The sequence below is a fragment of the Pinus tabuliformis genome, chromosome 2_2, assembly GCF_031772625.1.
Source record: "Pinus tabuliformis cultivar Carrire ecotype Pingquan chromosome 2_2, CPIR1, whole genome shotgun sequence".
NCBI lineage: Eukaryota > Viridiplantae > Streptophyta > Pinopsida > Pinales > Pinaceae > Pinus > Pinus tabuliformis.
Window position 1 is genome coordinate 995680684 of NC_142300.1, and position 21400 is coordinate 995702083.

General features: G+C 37.4%; 1 protein-coding gene across 1 annotated transcript in view; it reads right to left on the reverse strand.

The window, feature by feature from the left end:
- Positions 1–5206: 5206 nt before the first annotated feature.
- LOC149196690 (F-box protein PP2-B11-like) overlaps positions 5207–21400 on the reverse strand; it is a 71774-nt gene continuing 55580 nt past the window's right edge. Inside the window, exons 2-3 of the mRNA XM_089403779.1 lie at positions 6042–6160; positions 5207–5956 (exon numbers count right to left, since the gene is read on the reverse strand). Coding sequence (XP_089259905.1) covers positions 5476–5956; positions 6042–6160 — 600 coding nt within the window. The 3' untranslated portion in view covers positions 5207–5475. The remainder of the gene's footprint in view (positions 5957–6041; positions 6161–21400) is intronic.

A 21400-nucleotide genomic window follows, 5' to 3' on the forward strand; every position in this document is an offset into this window, starting at 1 on the left:
CAGAGAAAACCGCCGCAGGCCTGTGGACGAAGCTTGAGAAGCTCTATATGACGAAATCTTTGACAAATCGGATTCTCCTGAAACGGCAGCTTTACAGTTTGCGGATGAAAGAAGGTACCTCAATTGCTGATCACCTGAATGTTTTTAATACCTTGTTGGTGCAATTAAACAGTCTAGATGTGAAATTTGATTCAGAGGATAAGGCAATAACTCTATTATGTTCTTTGCCTGAATCCTGGGATCACTTTGTTACTTCCATAAGTTTTAGTACATCAGAAATTCTTGAGTTTGACGATGTTTTTGGAGCCTTGTTGGCTGAGGAGACAAGGAAGAGGTCGAATGCAGACACCTCTACATCAGAGGTAATGATGGCCAGAGGTCGCTCACGGGAGAGACACTCCGGGGGAAAGCATAGCGACTCTCGTTCAAAGTCCAAAGGAAAGAAGCCAAAGATGAAGTGCTGGCATTGTGGCAAGGCAGGACATCTGAAAAAGGATTGCTGGAAGCGAAAGCAGGCTGCAAAAGAAGGCTCTTCGATAGAAAAGAAGGAAGCCAACACCACTGATACAGGTTCAGTATCAGGTTCAGGTATGAGTGATGAGGTATTGTCAGTTAATATTTCAAAACATGATCAACATTGGTTGTTAGATTCCGGGGCATCTAACCACATGTGTATACATAGAGATTGGTTTAAAACATATAGATCAGTTGATGATGGTGTTGTGTACATGGGTAATGATGTAACATGTAATATTGTGGGAATTGGGAGCATACAACTGCAAATGTTTGATGGGACAACAAAAATATTAACTGATGTGAGGCATGTACCAGATTTAAGGAAAAATTTGATTTCATTAGGAGCACTTGATTCAAATGGATATAAAACTGTAATTCAAGGTGGAGTTATGAAAATCTATAAAGGTATCTTACTAGTGATGAAGGCTAAGAAAGTAGGAAATCTATTTCAGTTAGAAGGTAGAACTGGGTCAGATCATGTGTCTGTGTCTGAACATGACAGTAGTTCCATTCACTTATGGCATCAAAGATTGGGGCATATGAGTGAAAGAGGATTGAAAATTTTGGCTGACCGAAAGTTACTTCCTAATCTAAGATCTGGAAAATTGGATTTCTGTAAACATTGTCTGTTTGGTAAACAAAGTAAACAAAAGTTTAAAACATGCAAACATACTAGTAAAGGCATACTTGATTATATCCATTCAGATGTGTGGGGTCCAGCTCCTACAGCTTCATATGGTGGTTCGTCTTATTTTGTATCATTCATTGATGACTTTTCTCGGAAAATTTGGGTCTACATGTTGAAAAAGAAGTCTGATGTTTTTACAGTTTTGAAGCAGTTTAGAGCATTGGTAGAAAACAGCACTGGTAGAACTATAAAATGTTTAAGAACTGACAATGGTGGTGAGTTTTCCTCCAAGGAGTTTGACAGCTATTGCAAGGATGCAGGGATCGAAAGACATAAGACCACGGTTTATACTCCTCAGCAGAATGGAGTTGCTGAACGCATGAACAGGACTCTTCTAGAGAGAGCAAGGTGTATGCTGAGTAACGCCGGGTTGCCGAAGGAGTTGTGGACGGAAGCAGTGGCAACCGCTTGTTATGTGATAAACCGATCTCCATCAACGGCAATAGACTGCAAGGTTCCGCAAGAGGTATGGACAGGACACCCTTGTGACTATTCTAAACTCAGAGTGTTTGGTTGTGATGCATATGCTCTAGTGCCTAAACATCAGCGAACTAAATTAGATCCGAAATCAAAAAGGTATATCTTTGTTGGGTATGGTGATGGAACAAAGGGATATAGATTGTGGGATCCTACTACCCACAAAATCATCATCAACAGAGATGTAAAGTTTAATGAATCCTCTCTTGTACAGTTAGATGTAGATAGAAGATTGAAACAGGATGATGTATCTGATTTCCAGCATATTCAGTTTGACAGCATTTCTAATGATAGTCATAACGACCATAGTTCAGATTCTAGTCATGAACAGGTTTCAGAATCAGATTATGAACAGGGTTCAGATGGAGGACATGAACAAGCCTCAGATGGCGATCATGAAGAAATTTCTACAGATGATAGACAGCCAATTGTGGAAGCACCAGAAACATTCTTAAGGAGATCTACAAGAATCAAACGTCGTCCGAGAAGGTATGATGATCATGCTACTTCAGTTGCTTTGATCGCTAATGATGATGAACCTTTGTGTTATCAGGAAGCTGTAGAAGGTTCAAATAGTGACAAATGGAAAGCAGCCATGAAGGAAGAGATGATGGCCTTAGGTAAGAATGGTACATGGGATCTGGTTGAGCTTCCGAAAGGCAGGAAAACTGTGGGATGCAAATGGGTCTTCAAGCTGAAACGGGGTGTGAATGATACGAAAGACAGGTACAAAGCTTGGATGGTTGCAAAAGGGTTTTCTCAAAAAGCTGGCATAGACTTTCATGAGATATTTTCACCAGTGGTTAAAATTGTTTCAATTAGAATTGTGTTAGCATTAGTGGCTTTGTTTGATTTGGAGTTGCAGCAGTTAGATGTTAAGACTGCATTTCTACATGGTGATTTAGATGAGGAAATATATATGGAACAACTGGAAGGTTTTGTTCAGCATCGTAATGCGAAATTTGTCTGCAGGCTCAAGAAGTCATTATATGGCCTGAAGCAGTCGCCTCAGCAGTGGTATAAGAAGTTTGATTCTTTCATGTTGAGTCAGAAATATGTAAGAAGTGAATATGATCATTGTGTGTATTTTAAGCAGTTAAATAATGGCATGTTCATTATCTTAGTGTTATATGTTGATGATATGCTTTTAGCAAGCAAAAGCATTGAAGAAATCAACAGATTGAAGACTCAGATGGCAAGGACGTTTGATATGAAAGATCTAGGAGCCGCAAGACAGATTTTGGGCATGGAGATTTTCAGAGACAGGAGTAATGGTAAGCTGTGGCTATCACAACAGAAGTATGTTGAGAAAATACTTTTGAGGTTTGGTATGAACAATGTGAAGTCTGTGTCGATCCCTTTAGCTTCCCATTTTAAGCTTTCTTCGAGTTTATGTCCTAATACAGATGAAGAAAAGGATTATATGTCTCGAATTCCGTATGCCAATGTAGTTGGATGTTTGATATATGCGATGGTGTGTACGCGACCAGATATTTCTCATGCAATTGGGGTTGTCAGCAGGTACATGGCAAATCCGGGTAAAGAACACTGGTCGGCAGTGAAATGGGTGCTTCGGTACTTGAGAGGCACAAGTAGTTATTGTATTTCTTACAATAAGAGTAGTGAATTTGTTTGCGGATATGTTGATTCCGATTTTGCAGGTGACTTGGATAAGAGAAGGTCAACTTCAGGGTACATCTTTACTCTTGCAGGTGGAGTTATTAGCTGGATGTCAAAGCTACAGAACATTGTTGCTTTGTCTACTACTGAAGCAGAATACATTGCTGCTTCTCATGCTTGCAAAGAGGCGGTTTGGTTGAAAGGTTTGCTTGGTGAGTTTGGTAGGTTACAGGACAACATCAGGTTACTTTGTGATAGTCAAAGTGCAATACATTTGGCTAAGAATCCGGCCTATCATAGTAAGTCAAAGCATATTCCAATCAAATATCATTTTGTAAGACAGGTTATCACTGAAAAGGGAGTTTCTCTTGAAAAGGTGCATACAAAGGAGAACTGTGCAGACATCTTCACGAAACCAATTTTGTTGGAGAAGCTACGTTGGTGTTTGGCTTCTCTTGGCTTGCAGAAAAGATAAAATAATAATAACAGGGCATCAGGCGAATTGTTGTCAAGGTGGAGATTGTTGAGATTTTCTGTTTGGGATGAAATAGGAAAAATCTCAGCTGGTGACAACAATAGGAATTCAGGTCCTAGATAAACTCCAGGTTGTTGGGAGGGAGTTAATGCCTCCTATATTTGATGTGAGGGAATTAATGAGGCTGTTAGATTCTCTAAGCTATATAACAGGCAACCATTCGGATGTTTGCTAAGAGAGTGTGAGGATTTCTTGATGTAATCTCCAATTTGATTAATAAACTCCTGATGCCTATGTTTGGTGGACGTAGCCCAGATTGGTTGGGTGAACCACGTTAAATACTGTGTCATATGTGTTTGTTTTTCTGTTGTGTGTTTATGTTGTTTGCTGTGCACCTGAACCAACATATCCAAGGAACAGTAATTTGCAAATCCATATTAACATATATAAGAAAAAGTTTGATAAGCCCTGCATTAACAAGCTCCTGGGATTAAGCATAAGGTACACTTCGTAAAACTTTTACCAAGAAATCATCGAGACCATAAAAATTTTAAATTTTCAACTCTTTCCTAGATGCTTTTAATTCCTCCAACTAGGGGAATTAGCTTCCTAGAAAGACAAATCCTCTTGTGAATTTAACCCGTCTTGGGAACAACTCGTTTAACAAGCTCAATAAAGGCGTAACATAGAGGAACAGAGCCTTTCAAAGTAAAATCCTCTGGAGATGTTCTTAAAGATACTCCCTGATTTTCATCTCACCCTCTATAAAGTTGCCACCGGAATCTCAAAAGGATAAGTCCAGTCAGAATTCTAGGTGGTAGGAAAAGAATTTAGAATGCCCATCTTCTTAAACAGTCTGGATAATGAGCACCCAATCCCCCTTCCCCGCCAGAATGTTCTTAAAAATACTCCCTGTTCTCTTTAGGTGGTAGGAAAAGAATTTAGAATGCACATCTTCTTATACGATCTGGATAATGAGCACCCTAACCCTACCCCCCATACCTCAGTGCATTTCGGAGGTGGTTCCGAACTCGATTTTCTGTTCCTTTTCTCGTCCTCGCCATCATCTTTTCCAATTCCATAAGAGGTAATAGATGTAGATAATAAATAAGAACATGAACTAAAATATTGCAAGGCTAACAAGATTATTATTAAATCTTGAGCATCACATAAAACAGTCATGTTCGAGCAACCCTTAATGGTGAGTCCTCCTCGAGCTAACTGTTAATGACGAAAGAAACTTTCACATGGCCATTTCTGTACATTGAATGTATTACAAAAATGCATAGAATTTAACGCACAGTGAAATGGGAGATTCCAGCTCGACTGTTAATGACGAAAGAAACTTTCACATGGCCATTTCTGTACATTGAATGTATTACAGAAATGCATAGAATTTAACGCACAGTGAAATGGGAGATTCCATGGAAGAGCTTCTATAGCCATTTCTGTACATTGAATGTACTAAAGAACTAGTACAGTTGTACAACATAATGAAATGAGAGAAACATCTTAAGGGTATTTCTGTAAATTGAATTAAAATTGAAAATAATGGAATTAGAAATCAAAATATTCCATTTTCCAAATTACCCAAAATATTGATGATGAGTTTCTCTTTGAACATAACAAGACCGCCATACACATTACAAATCTCTAAAATTATTCAAAGATGAAATAGAACCCAATTACATCATTCTGCTCATACCCTGACCAAAGAAGTGGGTAGGATCTTAACCCCTTCTAAAAGAAGTCCACCTTTCAAATTCCCACCCTCCAATTCTCTCATGCAGAACTCTATATTTCCTGGAGTATCCCCCTCTTCATCCACAACAAATCTGCCTGCATCAAACTCCATCCACCCCTCCTCTGCATGTCTAAAGGGAGCCATCTGGCACCCTTCAGATTCAACCGGTTCACCCATGTCACTCAAATATCGAGCATATATCTGGTGATCACCATAAGGAGTTGTAAGTAAGAATTTGACTGGCTTACGATTCCATCCATATGCTTGAGGAAAGTGAATAATAATACTACGACCAAAATTCCGAAACTTGCCAGACTTCTGGACTTTGAGCCTGAAAGAAACGCTATATGCCGCACCAGGAGACAAAAGCTTGCAGTCAAATTGACCTTTTACTTCCAGCTGACGTACTGCAATTAATTCAGCTATCTCCTTGAAACTGTAGTCAAAACTCAAAACTGTATTATTAGTTTTTCTTTACATATTGTCGTCTTAAGAAAAACCGAGCGAATAGAGTGTATTACCTGGATTCATCCTGAGAAATCCAATGCCAACCCTCGTTATCATCTCCCCGTGTTAAATTCAAATTTCTTGCGGACAACATAAAGCACAACCTACCTGTGGCTCGCTCTATCCAAAACTTCTGAAATAAAGAAACATTGATGTCATTAGTGCCAAATATAAACATCCCGTTAAGATACGAAAATTAGGATATTCTAAATGGGAACTTAAGTAGCACAAAATGACTGGGCAAGGTAAGCAACGAACACAGAGTAATTGAGGCTACTATTTGCCTACTCAAATATATCAAACCATGGTGTTGACATGGGATGTAATGTTGTAAATAACTGAATTTCTAATCAAACTTAGAACTCTGAAGTCAGTGGAAGTTGAGACCTAGTTGCACCTCCCCCCACGTTTATAGGTGCAACCTTCTCTTCAGGGAAACCGTTATACTTTCAACTGACATTGATTAGCTGATGATTTGGTAGTTTTTTTATATGCCATAGCTGGCATCCATGATTTCAACACTCTACAAATTCTATAATATGATTTCAACACTGCACAAATTCTATAATATGATTTTCAAATATGTCATGGTTTCCATTATATTTTTCTGATTGTGGAATTTCATCTTTCAATTGTTGCACTGAAAGATTTTGACAATATTGAATCAATAAAATTTTCAAAAATGCAATTTAAACAATATATAAACTAACTGTTTCACTATCAATTACATTGTTGAATTCAGTAATGATTGTTCCTTAATTAAGTAAAAAATGTAAATCATGTAGACTCACCCATAAAGTTTTGTCAATGAATGAGGTGTGAGTTCCATTTAATGGTTAGTCTCAAATCATCGGGATGAGAGGCACTCTACAGCATAGTATGGAAGAGATGTTGTGATGGGCGTAAATGAGTGTAACCATTTAAATGTTGGCTCAAACCAGCCTACATCCATCTTAATCCCAGAGCTATCAAAAGCAAAGAGGGATCGAATCTCTCAAGGTGCAAACATGTTTCTTGAGTGCGAAACTTGAGAAAAGGTTTCAACCTCAAAAGATTTGATCCCTCTTAGCTTGATAAATCTTGAGTTAAGATGGATCTAGGTTGGTTTAATTAATAATTATAATATTTATTTTATTATTTCATTTTCTTTTTATTTTTATGTAATTTGACTAAACCAAAATGTTAACATAACATAACATAACCTTACAACATCTCTTCCATACTAGGTTGGAGAGCATCTCAGTGCAATGAAACATTAGATCAAAAAATAATAACAATAAAACATAATTGTTGTGCTGAGAGGCCCTCTACAGCCCAATATGAGGGAGATTGTCACATAATGTGATATTTAAAAATAATAAAATAATACTTACACTAACAAATTAATAAAAAAATAGTAATAACAAAAAAAATCAATGTCGCCATAAATAAATGTTTCAATCTCCACCTTAACTTATATACACTTTATATAGATAAAATTAAAAAAAAAAATACAAGACATGTAATTTGGAGTTGACAGGTATCATATAAAAATAATATAATTGATATTACAAGATCTGTAATTTATTTTATATTTAGTTGAGATGTAATAGTTAAAATAAAAATATATTAATAACAAAAAAAAAATCACAGCTAGTCATCAATCAAATATTTCAATGTTATGGACGGAGCTTTGGAAACCTTTGCGGCAGCTAGGGTTTCACCCTATTTGTCCAATCTTCGTTTTGTTTGTGTGATTTTTTGAGATAGTTCAATGGTGAATCCCTATGATTTGATGAAAAAGTCACTTTCTTACGCAAGTATGGCTACCGGTTAAGCTAGCTCTTCTTCAGTTTTGTACAGCTCTATATTGAAATTTGGTTTTGGTCTTCAAGAAATTTCTTCTCTCAATGTTCCTATGGATCAAGAAACTTTCTATTGCAAAAATTATTTTTCAGAGAATGGCTTGGTTTGCGGGTTTAATGGGTCTGGCCGTGGTTGGCAGATTTACACAAATGGATCTTTGAGTTGTGGAAGCCCCTTTTGATGGATGAACTAAACATTTACCCTATTGCCCAGGGTTTTTTTGATGTGGTTTTTGATAGTATAGAGGACAAGAAGGCCATTTGTGAAGTTGGGCCATGGTTTTGGGGCAATGCTAGCCTTTTCATGCTGCCCTGGACTCCCACTTTTGATTCGATAACAACATCAATCTCCATAACCCCAATTTGGGCAAGGCTTCTTAACCTTTTGTTGCATTTCTGGAATCTTACATCACTTTCCTCTATTGGGAATGAGTTGGGAAAGTTTTATCGCCATTGTTCTGAAACAGAGAATTTTTATAAAACTGCTTATGCCTGCATTTGTGTGGAGATGGACTTCAACAAGGGTTTTCCCGCGAAAATTAATTTGACGGCTCCAAACTATGTTTGGGTCCAAACGCTCGACTATGAGAATATTTCATTTATGAGCATTTTATGAAACGGAGCATATAATTAAAAACTGCCCCAAATGTTCTCAAAGTAGCAAAGACTGGAAAAAACCCCAAAGGCCCAAATGGTAGGAAGCAGTGCAAGGCGATCAATATGCAGTATACAAAGAGGAAGAGTTTTGGGACAAAAAGGAACCAGAAGACAAGAAGGAAGAAGATATGGCCAAAGAAATGGCATCCACGGCATTAGAACCTAAGCAGGAAAAATTGCAAGCTAATGTGGATCCTTCGGTCGCAAGTAAGGATTCCCTAGACATGGCGTTAGTGGAAAAACAACAATCCCTTGTCGAATACAAATCTCCACTGAAAACCACAAGGAATAAGGTTAAAAAGGAAACATCTTGGGCAAATAAAGTAGATGAGGATGACCTCAATAATTTTATCGTGCGCTTGCCGAAGAATGATCCGCCGGAATTTGTAGAAAACGCAGGTTGGACTCAAGTTGGGAAGAAAGGAAAAAAATTCACCAAAAAAACAAGAAGTCGGACTAGATCAAAATAAAATTTGTGAAAAATGGAATGTAAATGTATTTGGATATTTGGGGTTTTCTAGAAAATATTTACTTGGGAAGGGACTGAAATTTTTGTGTCGGGGAGAACTTGCTTGAACGTATGGATTGAGCCTTCGTGCTCAATCTTAAATTTACAAGCCTTCGATATCTCTGAAACATGTAAGTGGTTATGGCCATGTATCCAATTGTTTTAATATAAATGCTATCTGTTCCATTTTAAAAATATATATATATATATATTTCAATGTTTATATTAAATAACATAGTTTTATATTAAATTTATATAAAGAAAAACAAAGTAATTTAAGATTAAAAAATGTATTTTATTTTCACTTTTCATTGTGAGAGAGAAAGAGAATTATTATTCCATTGAATATTTGCACGAAGAGGCACTCTACAACCCACTATGAAGTAGATGATGTCACGTAATGTTATATTTAAAAATAATAAAATAATAATTACAAAAAAATCAATGTCAGCGTAAAACTTGACTACTAGTAATCTATAAAATATTTTAATGTATATATTAAATAACATAGTTTTATATCAAGTTTATATAAAGAAAAACAAAATAAATTATATTAAAAATTTCTTATATTTTCACCCTTCATTGTAAAGGATGCGTAATTTATTGAATTCTTGACATGGAGTTGATGTATAACATTTAAAAAATATTAAAATGGATTTTATATATATATATATAAACATTTGATGTATAACATTTAATAACAAAAGGAAAAGTTTAAAATGATTATATATATATATATATATATATATATATAGAGAGAGAGAGAGAGAGAGAGAGAGTTCTTATATTTAAAATTATAAGAAAAATAATTTTATAGAGAATCCTATGGATATATGTTTTCTACTTCCAAATATAATTGGGACATGTATTAATATTTTAATGTGTAGAAAATGAATCATAAATAAAATATTTTTATGTCAACTATGTATACACTATAAAACAAAAGAAATATATTATTTTATTAGTTAAAAAAGTTTAATATGAATTACATGTATGTAGAGAATTCTTATTTCATTAATAGGTTTTCTTTTGGAGATTTGTAATTCATTCATTTTTTAATATGGAGTTGACATGTAACATTTTAAATATTAATAACAAAAATTATATATATGTATATATATATATATATATAACAAAAATAACATTCCCCACAGCGGGTGCAAATCATGGTTAAACAAGGCGATTTGACAGTGCAAAAGGCCTCGACTCTCCAGCTAGGAGGCCAAGTGGCGACCATGAACGACAAGTACCTCTATATTAATTCTGACACGTTGGAGATCCTCTTCAGCTCAGCAAACTAGTACATTCACCCTATAGTCATAATGCAGTTTGATTATGGTAAGGTTATATGTCCTTCGGCTCCTATGTGGGAGTGTAATTACCCTGTGTGTGAGGAGAACATATCAATTGTAGTCTTAATGGCTTTCGCTCGCCAGACTAATGTTAGAGTTCAAGTTATGGTGTATGTGGATGCAATTCTTGATGTATGTGGATGCAATTCTTGATGTCATTTCTCTTCGTTGTGTCATGGCAGCTAGGTACCCTACCAATCTTTGGCATTTTGTTCTCTCAAACATCAAGATGATGGGGATTCGCCTCACACTGGTCTTGGGGTCTAGGCAGCCCAACAGACTTTCTCTAGGCACTAAAAGGCTCAGCGACGGCAGTTTGATTCCCATTCTAGATTTGGGGCAACAGACCAATATCTAGGGTGATTACAATGGGGTTTTGCAATTCCCCTTAGCCTACAATTTGGGGTCGTGGTTCGTTCAAACTCTATGGCTTTCTTAGGGTGCCTGCTCAACGTTAGTGCATTTGGGCGAGTCCAAAAAGGCTTCTTGGCGACCCATTTCCCATGTCTCAGTGTTTTGTAAGGTCTCAACCATTCAAAGGGGTTGGCTCACCGAGTTTTGGCTCACCCGGTGTCGTCCTCCAATTCTGTCTGCCAATCAACGGCTCGTGGGCATGATCTCTAGCAATCGATCGATTCATAGTTACGACAAGTGGCTCGTGGCTATGGCGTTGCTCATCGTTCACTTCGCCAGCATATTGAAAGCTAGCGGCCCAGAGAAACAGAAGTTAGTGCTTGATGTTGTCAGTGCACACAAGGGCAACAAGCTAGTGAAGCCTTCTTACAATTGGGACGCAGCTGCGAAAGTTGTTCACCTCGGCAACTTAGTAGCAATTCATTATATTGGTTCCCAACTTCTGAATTAAGCTAGTTTAGTCATGTTTTGTGGTTTCCTAGTGAATTTTGTGGCCAAAGGATGCCATCCTATCAAATTCCATGTCTATTTTTGTAAAGCTTTCTCTGAACTTTCAATGGCCCTTTCGGAAATCATTGTAAAGCATAGAATTAGTAATCTAAAGACATTAAACTAGTGGTTTTGGGTTGGTTCAGCCCTTAACACCATGTAGACTTACTTGTATACTCTTTTTTATCAGTAATTAAAAGTCGATCTTCACAAAAAAAAACCAAAAATAACAAAAGTTATATATATCAGTGTTGCGAAAATCGCGATAAAATCGGAAAATCGCAATTTTTTGAGTTTGGCGATATTATCACCCAATTTTTATGCTATTTTTTTCACAAAAAAATGTGATAACTTGAAAAAATCTTTGGAATTTTTATTTATTTATTTATTTATTTTATAAGGAGGAGGAGCAACAGGTGGAGGAGGTGACAGAACCTACCCAAGCTACCCCTGTCACCAGTAGAGGACGTGGTCTACCTCCTGTAGCTCCTAGTTCTTCAGCTTCTAGAGCACAGCAGAGTCCACTGCCAACTCCACCGGCATCTACATCAAGAGAGGCAGAGGAAATCAGTAGTATTAGACTTTAGTTATTTGGTTCATTTCATTGTATATGACATTATGACTCATGATATGAGATACATTATTATATTTTTTGTTGATATTTTGAGGCTGAGTTGGGACTCAGGAGTCAGGACTTACTATTCAGGACATGATTCACTGTTATGTGTGATGTAGCACTAGAAATGATATTACACATCTTATATATTAGTTCTTTTACAATATTTATGTGTCAATGTATTTATTTTATGTTGTAGATGCTTTAGATATTAAAAAAATTGAAGAAAAAAAGAATATTTTTGTATGTTACGATTTTTTCCTGATTTTTACCAATTTTTTTCCTATTTTTTCCCCTCGCCGATAATATCCCGATAATGATCACTGCAACATTGATATATATATACTAAAAATTATTCATAACCCCTCCAATGGCGATGTTTATGAGGCTAAAACGGGGGCCTTAATTAAAGAAATTTTGAGGTCTAAAATGAGCCTCCTAAGAAATATTATAAAATAATAGTGGAAATAATAAAATAAGATTAGATTACTTCATCAAGTTTTGGAGGGAAAAAAAAAAAAAAAAGTAAAAAACTACTTTTTCAACTCGTATTTTCAACTTATCTCCCTACAATTTTCCTCAAATTTCGAGCGGGAGCACTTGTTGGATGCGGAATTTAATTTTGCATCCAAGGAGTCCCCATGTTGCATACTTTTGATGGACCCTACTATACAAAAATTACTCCTTGGATGCCAAATTAAATTCCAATCATGTTTTTTTATGTATTTCACATTTTTCATGTAGTAGCGTCCATTGAAAGTATGCAACATGGGTACTCCTTGGATGCAAATTAAATTCCACATCCAACGAGTGCTCCCGCTCAAAATTTGAGTAAAATCGTAGAAGATAAGTTGAAAATAAGTTGAAAATGTTTTTTTTTTTTTTTTGTACTCCAAAATTGGTGAATCATCTCCCATGGTTGACATCATAATATTGAATCCTATTGGTTTTTATAAAGTTGATTTTTGTTTTGAGACCCACTTTTGACCTGAACATTTCTCTAATTGGAGGCAGTGCTCACCACCTCCCAGGATGTGATGGGCATTTAACGATGGGGGACGCAGCCTACCCCGCATGCATTTGCATGCAGCGCTCCAATTGGCGGTTTTATTAAAATATCGATCTTATGGTAGGTTTGGGTCTAGTTAGTTGTGGTTTTGGAGGAGGCAAGGGTTGGTCCTCGGGCTCCCACTACATGCACTATGATTAGGTTTTGTTCGTGAGGAGCTCTACGTTGAGGTTTGCATCTGTAATTAAGGCACTGAGAGATGAATGTGTTAGCTTGCGAGGGTGGGGGATGAAGCAATGGAGATCCTCGGTCGCCTTGGTCCATGCATGGTCATTTGGAACCTGGAACTTTGGTAGGCTGGTGAAGGCCTCAATTGCTTCTTGCAGCGCAGAGTTTCAAGTTGTTTTCTTACTGTGCCTGGTTACTTTCTTTCATTGTAACGTTGTGTCTGGGTTTGAGGTGCTAGGGTTTAGGTCGTTATGTTTGGAATTCCAATTTCAGACTGCGAATAGGGCTTGTGGTGGCTTGTCAACCTATATGTGGCTATTGTTTCGGGGTTCATTGAAACAAGTTAAGTTTAGGCAGGTAGGCATTGTCTGGATTAGGTTATTTGGGTGTCATTGTATGAGGCATTTATTGTGGCCAACAAAGCCCTTGTGGGTTGAGCATCATGGTTGGTTGCGTCTCATAAACGTATGACGTCTTCTATTCTATTTGTGTCTACTCTTTTGCTTAATGGTATCAAGGTGTGAGTCCTTAGTCAAGGTTGTCGTGCTCTCTATCGTTTTGGGGCCTTTGTTGAGTCTGAGGTTTGTGTTTGGAGTTTTGGCGACGATATTATGGGTTGGTACCCTAGTCCTTTAAAAGATGGGTCTGGTTTTTCTCTTGTTTCTTTGCAGGAAGGGTTATTCACAGCAATTGCTCTAAGTGTGCCCCCCAACTCTCACCTATGCTGCCAAGATAGAGAATGTGGTGCAAATGAAGGGGTAGTGGCAGTGATCCACAGGGTTAGAGAGGAACGAGACTCTTCGCTCACAACTTGGCTACCACTCACTTCAATGTTGTTCTGTTATATACAAGGAAGGAAATTTGCAAACTTGAGACTCAAGTAGGGGTTGAAAGACAATCCTATTAAGATTCTAAAATCATCGAGAACATGTCGGCATGGGTTCCTAACCCTAAGCACACTAGGTGTAGGAAGAAGCAATATTTGAATTATGTGGCTTTGCACTAGCAAATGAAGACCCTGTTGGGTCTAGTCCTGAAAGATAAGCAAGTGGAGTGGTATAATGTCTTCGCCACCTTGGAAGACATTAAGAGGATGCTTAGAAACCAACGCTTCTTCCTGGACAGGATTGACTCTCGCTTGGCGCATGTGGAAGGTCATATTGCTTATGAATCGGATAGTGGTGACTTGATGGATACTCCAAACTCAAGTGGGCGAGCTCCTACAACAATATTCTCTTCGGACAATGATCAATTATTTAGCGGGGTGGCATTGCAGTTGGGTGGCATATGTGGTTGTCTTCAGCTTAGTCAGTACGGCTCTTGTCTTTTCTGTTGGTCTTACTTTCCATCTGTTTAATTGTCAGTTTCGGCGTTCTGGTCTTAGTTTTGTTGATTACGAGTCGGTTGTGGCAATTAAGTATGGTCTATCTTGATGACATATTTGTCGGTTTTTTTGTTGTTTATGAGTCGGTTGTGGTGATTATGTATGGTCTCTTTTGATGATATATTTGACGAGTCTTTATTGTGATGGGAGTTGATGGAATAGGCGTTAGCCGTGGCAAAAAGTTGGGTATGGGTTCCTTTGTATTTGGGCTTGTATTGGGATTTTTTTGTCCTCGTTTCGCAAGTCATAGTGTGTTGAGGAGGATCATATTCCTTAGGGAGCAATCTGGAAGAACTATGTATCTCTACTTTTTTATTAATATAAAGCTTTAATTTACAATATATATATATATATATATATAAATAATTATTAATTATATAGAGAAAGAGAGTCCTATCGATATATGTTTTTTACTTCTAAATATAATTGGGGTATGTATTAACATTTTAATGTGTATAAATGTGAATCATAAAGAAAATATTTCAATCTCTCTCTCTCTCTCTCTCTATATATATATATATATATATATATATATTATATATTACATTTTATTAGTTAAAAACACTTAATATGGATTTTAGATATATTAACAAAGAATTCTTATTCTATTAATAGGTTTTTATGGGAGATTTATAGTTCATTCGTTTTTTAATATGGAGTTGAGATGTAAAATTTTAAATATTAATAACATATATATATATATATATAGGGAGAGAGAAAGAGAGAGATAGAGATGTAACATTTTAAATAATATTTATTACAATAATAAACACACAGACATATGGTTATATGTTTTCTACTTCCAAATATGATTGGGGCATGTATTAACATTTTAACATGTAGAATGTGATTCATAAATAAAATATTTCAATATCAACTACCTATATTCTATGAACTGTACACAACGTTTATCCGGTTCACATAGATTGAGAATTATTTAATTGAGTTTTTGTTGTTAATGGTTAGAAATTTAACTGGTTAACTTTAATTACAGGGTTAATTGGTTAGAATTTGTCTGGTTGGTCAGTGGTTACAACAGTGAAATGAAACAGGGTGATATTGTGGGTGATACCGACTCCATCTTTGCACATGGATCTCTCGAAGCTCCAAGTTGTTCCTCTGGTGTATGGCAAAAGCCCTTAGCGTTGCAAAGGATTGGGGAACCAACGGGATAATTCCTATTGTTGGCGGGTGTATAGTATGGGATCCTGGTTCGTGTAGCTGCGGAAGCCATTGCGAAAAGGAATCCCAATTGCAAGCAAAATACATTATCCTGCCAAGCCTCTACTGGGTGGTAAGCTATTTTTCTGAAGGAACGGTCAATTTGCATGGTTTTATTACCTCTTAGGTGAATCTTTGCCCTTAGCCTTCACCTCGTGAGTCGGTTTGGAATCATTTCTATGTGAGGGCGGGTTTTCCTCTCAAATTGGTCAATTTGTTATGTCGTGCTTGGGGTAAAGTTTTTAGTGGGGTTAATTATCCTTCAATTATGGTATTGTTACTTTGCGAAAACAATATTGTCCTGATCTTGACTGATAGTAGTCCTGCATGGAAGGCTGGGGATAGGTGCCCCCTGTTTATCTATCATTTACTGTATGGTGACTCGCACCCAGCCTGTCTAGTTGCATGTGGTTGGTGCTCAAAAGCAGACTTACCCTGCTAGTTTGTTGGTCAAACCTTGGCAGACAAGGGTGGATAACTTAGTCAAGAGTCGGTTGGAGCACTTTGTTCCCTTCGGCAACGACTGAGTCATTTGTGAAAGAACCATGTTGAGACAACAAGGACATCTTCACCATGGAGGTGGGCAAAGGGGCAAGGGAGATAGACGCCCAAGGGAGCAGCCGACAAATGAAGGAGAGCTCGATCTACCCCAAGGAGATTTGCCTGTACATGTTGATTTTCCACCCTTGTTTGACTCCATTGAAGATCAGATTCGGGTAGTTCAAGCATCAGTGGACTAGCTCGCCTAAGACCGCCAAACAGATCACAATGAAATCATTAGCTTATTTTCTGACATTTTGCACAATCAAGGTCGCATTTTGGATCGTCAAGCCTTATTATGCTGCAATCAGCAGCGGCTGCACAACCAGATGGATGCCTTTGAAGGGCACATGGCCCACATGGAATCTCACATCCATGATGCCTTCCGTCACCAGGCGGATGGCGAAAATGTTGGTAATGTTGCTCACGCCTCGAATGAAAACAATATGCAATAAAGAAAGTGGGATACATTTTGATTTTTGCTCAATTTTATGTATGTTGGGCTCTTGATACGAAATCCTCCAGTTTTGTCAAGATATTATCAATTATTTTCTGTATGTACTTAGCGGCCAACAAATCCGGTAGGAGTGAGGCTTTGTTTCCATGGCAACTGCTCTTCTCACGATGTATTATTATCTCGAATTAATAGAAAAGTGTCGATTTACAAAAAAAAAAATAGTACATTTCTTCTTCTGCCCCAATTTTAGAACTGCAAAGATGTCAGAAATTGTTGCATAATTTGCACTAAGCCCGTGTTTCTAGGCCAGTCCAGTGTGTCCACTGTTGAAGTAAACAAATAATAAAAGAGTAAATAAATTCATCTTATATGGAAGATAAAATTTAAACATATTAAAATCCAACATAAACCAGATCAATGGCTTTAAAAAGGATTTTCCACGTGTTTACTTTGACCCTTTTTTTGGGCAAATAAGAGATTCGGTATTGAGGGGGTTCATATGGATGAGCTAAATAGAACAAAGCTTTATGAAAAACATGTAAATTTTGCTGTCCTTGTCCCCGAAATGGCTGGTTGACAAATGGCCAGCTTTATTCATTTATTGTGGCCTAATCTGGTATATTCATCACAGCAGAGTATTGATCTAGGGTTGCATATAAGACACGACAATCTGGTAATACAGGCCAATTTGGCATAATTAATTTTGGTAATAATCACATCTGGAACCCTTTTCCAAGAAGTTGAGTCAAATTGTCGGTTCCAAGAAGCTGAGTCAACTAGACAAAAACACTTATGATGGGCCATCTCTAATGGCTGTTCTAAACATGCTATAATCATTAACTGTTCTAAATATGCCACAATTATGTTACAATTTGAATTTTTTTCCAAAAGTAATTCTATTTTGTAATTTATTTTAGTAAAAATAAAATTTTATATTTAAGTTGTTGAGCACTTAATTGTATCGCATGAGCAGTTAAACAAATGATACATACTGACCAGTTAAGCAAATTGAACAATAGACTGAGAGAAAGGGGCAACAAGGAAAGTAGTTTTCAGCAGAGTGCAATATCGTATAGATGAACAATGCCGTACAGATTTATATGGTCATACAGATTCCACAGCGGTGATGTATAGCAGCAGCTGTACATCCCCAGAGTAGTGCTGTAGAGCAGAGAACTGCCGTTGCTGTTTTTTCAGCAATTGCATCTCTGAAACAACTTGTAAAAGCTGAAGTTCAGGTCATTTTTTATAACACTAGTGTTAATTTTTTTGTCAGTGTGTAGAGGTTTACTTGTAAATTTAAATAAAAAAAACAAAAAACAGAACAAATTTGAACAAGTAATTAATTTTTTTTCCTAAAAAAACATAATTTTCTTATCCGAAGAAAATAAAATTACAATCTGTTTATACATGTCAAGCACGTAGTCATATGATGAAAATCAGTGTTGATAATATCAAAATATCAGCGAGGGTCCAGAAAACAGCTTATCGGCAATATCGGCAAGCATAAAAAATCATTTTTTAAGATTTTTAAACATAGCCTATATTTTCAAAACAGAAAATATCGCGATATTTTCTCGGCGATATATCATTTTGCCGAAAATATCGCCGATATTATCAACACTGATGAAAATAGCTGTTGTTAATGCTACCATATGTAAGCCTGTTTTACAAAAATATCTGAAAAATATCAGCTGTGAGAGAGGCTGTAAAAGTATCCCATGAAAATGTATGCGTTTGATAAAAAACACAATAATATATGCAGGACTGCGAGGACAGGGCACTGTATATGTTCTGGTGATGTAGAAAGAAAAAACCAGGGAAAACAGTGTGCTGAGCATAGCTTCCTGTTACCCACCATTTTATGGGTAATATCCCTAGGAGAAAAAAATTCTCCAAGATGGTCCTCAGCTAGCTCATTGTGCCATTTTCTCCGCCACTTGAGCCAACCATGTGGTCCCTCGCCCATTTGCCATGATCATATGTTTGAAGGTGGGCCTCTCGAAGCTAAAGGTATGCCTTGTCATTTTGAAATTGAGTCTTGTAGTTTGCTTATCATGGACACTTCTGGGTATGGATTAATGGGGGGATTCGGCAGAAAGAATGGGCTAGGTCTGTGCTTTTGTCCCCTAGACCCCTTTTAGGACTTAACCTTGGATTCTAGTCCCGTGGGATCTCTTTTACTGACCACTTGGTTTCAGGGATGGTATTTCATGGGAAACCCCAATTTTGGTTGTGTGGTCCCACTCCCTTATCCGCTTACATTACCCCCTTTCCATTCATTATTACCCCATCCATCACTTCTCCCACTTGGGTCCACATTCCTCCATCGGGTCCACATAGGGCCAGTTCACCCCTTCCCCTTGCCCACACCTAGGGTCTTGGCTTGGAATGAAGCCCAGAGGTTGATGCAATTAAAAAGAAAGTCAAAAGCATACATGGCCACATTAAAAGGGAAAAGTACCACAAAATGCAAAAGATGGTCGGGGCAAAAGCATTTAGCACGTGGGCAAAAGCCATTACATGAAGCTCTACCCCATCATCATGGCCATCACCCTGGTTCTAGTAGGTTTTATGAACCTCCCTCATCATATAGGAACCCATGATTGTTCCAACCCTTGGTGGGTGATGAACTGCCCCACCTTAAAGGGAGGAATTCACTGCTATATATTATACATCATGCTCTAACCCCTTGCGCCCCGGGCATTTAATCAAAGAAAATCATAAAAAGGCAAAAGGCATATAAAGAAAGGTGGAAAAATCAAGGTTGGAGCACCTCATGTACCACAATTGCTCCCTCCTACACCTTATAAACCCAAGTGTGGGTTTCCCTCTTATTAGCTGCCCCTATTCCCCAGCATGTGACCCAGGGTTGCCCCCTCTCATTCCATACCTCATTCACCTATCTACCACATGCCACCACCTTTTGACGGATGTACCATGACTATATTATCCCCATTAGAAGCAGAAACCACCTAATAGGTTTCTTGGTTAGCCCTATTAGGAGTTTAGGAGACATTGGCACACCCAAAGCCCATTATGGAAGGGCAGGCCATTATGAAATCTGCATCTGTGGTCCATGATTAGATAAAATCATTCACTCAATTTCTTTAATGACTTGTTGTATTGGAAGCCTAGGGGACGCATTGGATTTTACACAGGATTACAAATGGTTTCCAATTAGGGTTTGGTCTCCCTATACGGGGTCATAATCCTCCAAAGGGCTACATTCGCACACATAGGGTGAGCGTTGAGAGCCATGGACCTCCATAGCAGCATATTGCACTTCATGGATCCCCACAGCCATTCAGAGATTGCTCATGGATTACTTATTGGACGAGGAGGATGCACCTGATCCATCATGCCCAGCTGACCCCAGGTCTACACCACACACTTGGCAGATGATCCAAGTCCTCTACGATGATGTGGCATCTCCTACATTGTCATCTAAGCCCTCGAGGGCAACCTACAAGTATCTTCGACATGTTTGGAGACCCATGAGGACACTTGTGTGCCCCCACAGTTATTTGGAGCACCACAGGTTATTACAAGGGGCCACCGCCTTGTCCACTGCTTTTGAGGGTCCTATTCTTCATTATGGCACCCATGGACCTCATCAAGCCTCATAGAGGGCCCTACTACATCTAGAGATTATTATTTGTCCTCTTGAGAGGCTTATTTTTTCCATTTGTGAACTAGTTTGGTGTGCTTGTCGCCAAAGTTATGTCATTTGCACATTTTTTATTTTTAGGGACTAATGTAGGTTCATTACCTAAATCGAACTCCTAATTAGTGTATAGATAGGAGTTAGTTGGTGTTGTCGCACAAAGTGTCTAGGCACCGCAACAACACTCAGAGTAAGGGCTATCACTCTAATCCTTACTCACTCTATTTAGACTGTCTCCCAGACAATTCAAGGGGGGTTGTCCCTAAGGTGAATGAATGAGGATAGCCTGTGGAAAACAAGCTCTAGGAAACTTAAGAATGAACAACTTGATGATTATAAAACAAGTCCTGGTTAACTAAGATGAATAGATCAAACAATTAATACGAATAAGACACCACCACAAGATAGAAATGATTTTAGACCAGTGCCTTTATATTCAATTAACCATAGCGTAAATAAAAACAAGTCATCCAGATCAATTTATAAATGTGGTGAAAGTGACGATCATGAACAATTAAATGTAAACACCCAAAAATTTAACATGCAATATATTCTAGCAATTAAATATTGTGAAGAATTTAACTGCTAAGCAATGATCCCAGATCTAGAATTTATCTTTCTTATATAGTCAATCTTTAGATATGATTCTAAAACAATAAACGCACTTGACAATAGAGAAATCACTACCACAAAATTTAAAATTTTACACTTAACACAAATAGGACACCAAGGAACTTTGGATTTAGAATTTAATAATCCTTTAGGTAAATTTTTTAATGTGTTAAGCTTATGAATCAAAGTTTGATGTGGCAAATGAATTTTTTAATGTGACCAAAAATCAAATCAAAATACCTTAATCAAATTTAAATTCTTATGGGCGATAGGCCACACAAAAATTTAAAAAAATTAAATATGAGGGCACAAGTTTATCTTTTGATTTAAATTGCACAAAAATGAAAAAAAATTAGTTTTTTAAATGCTTTTGGA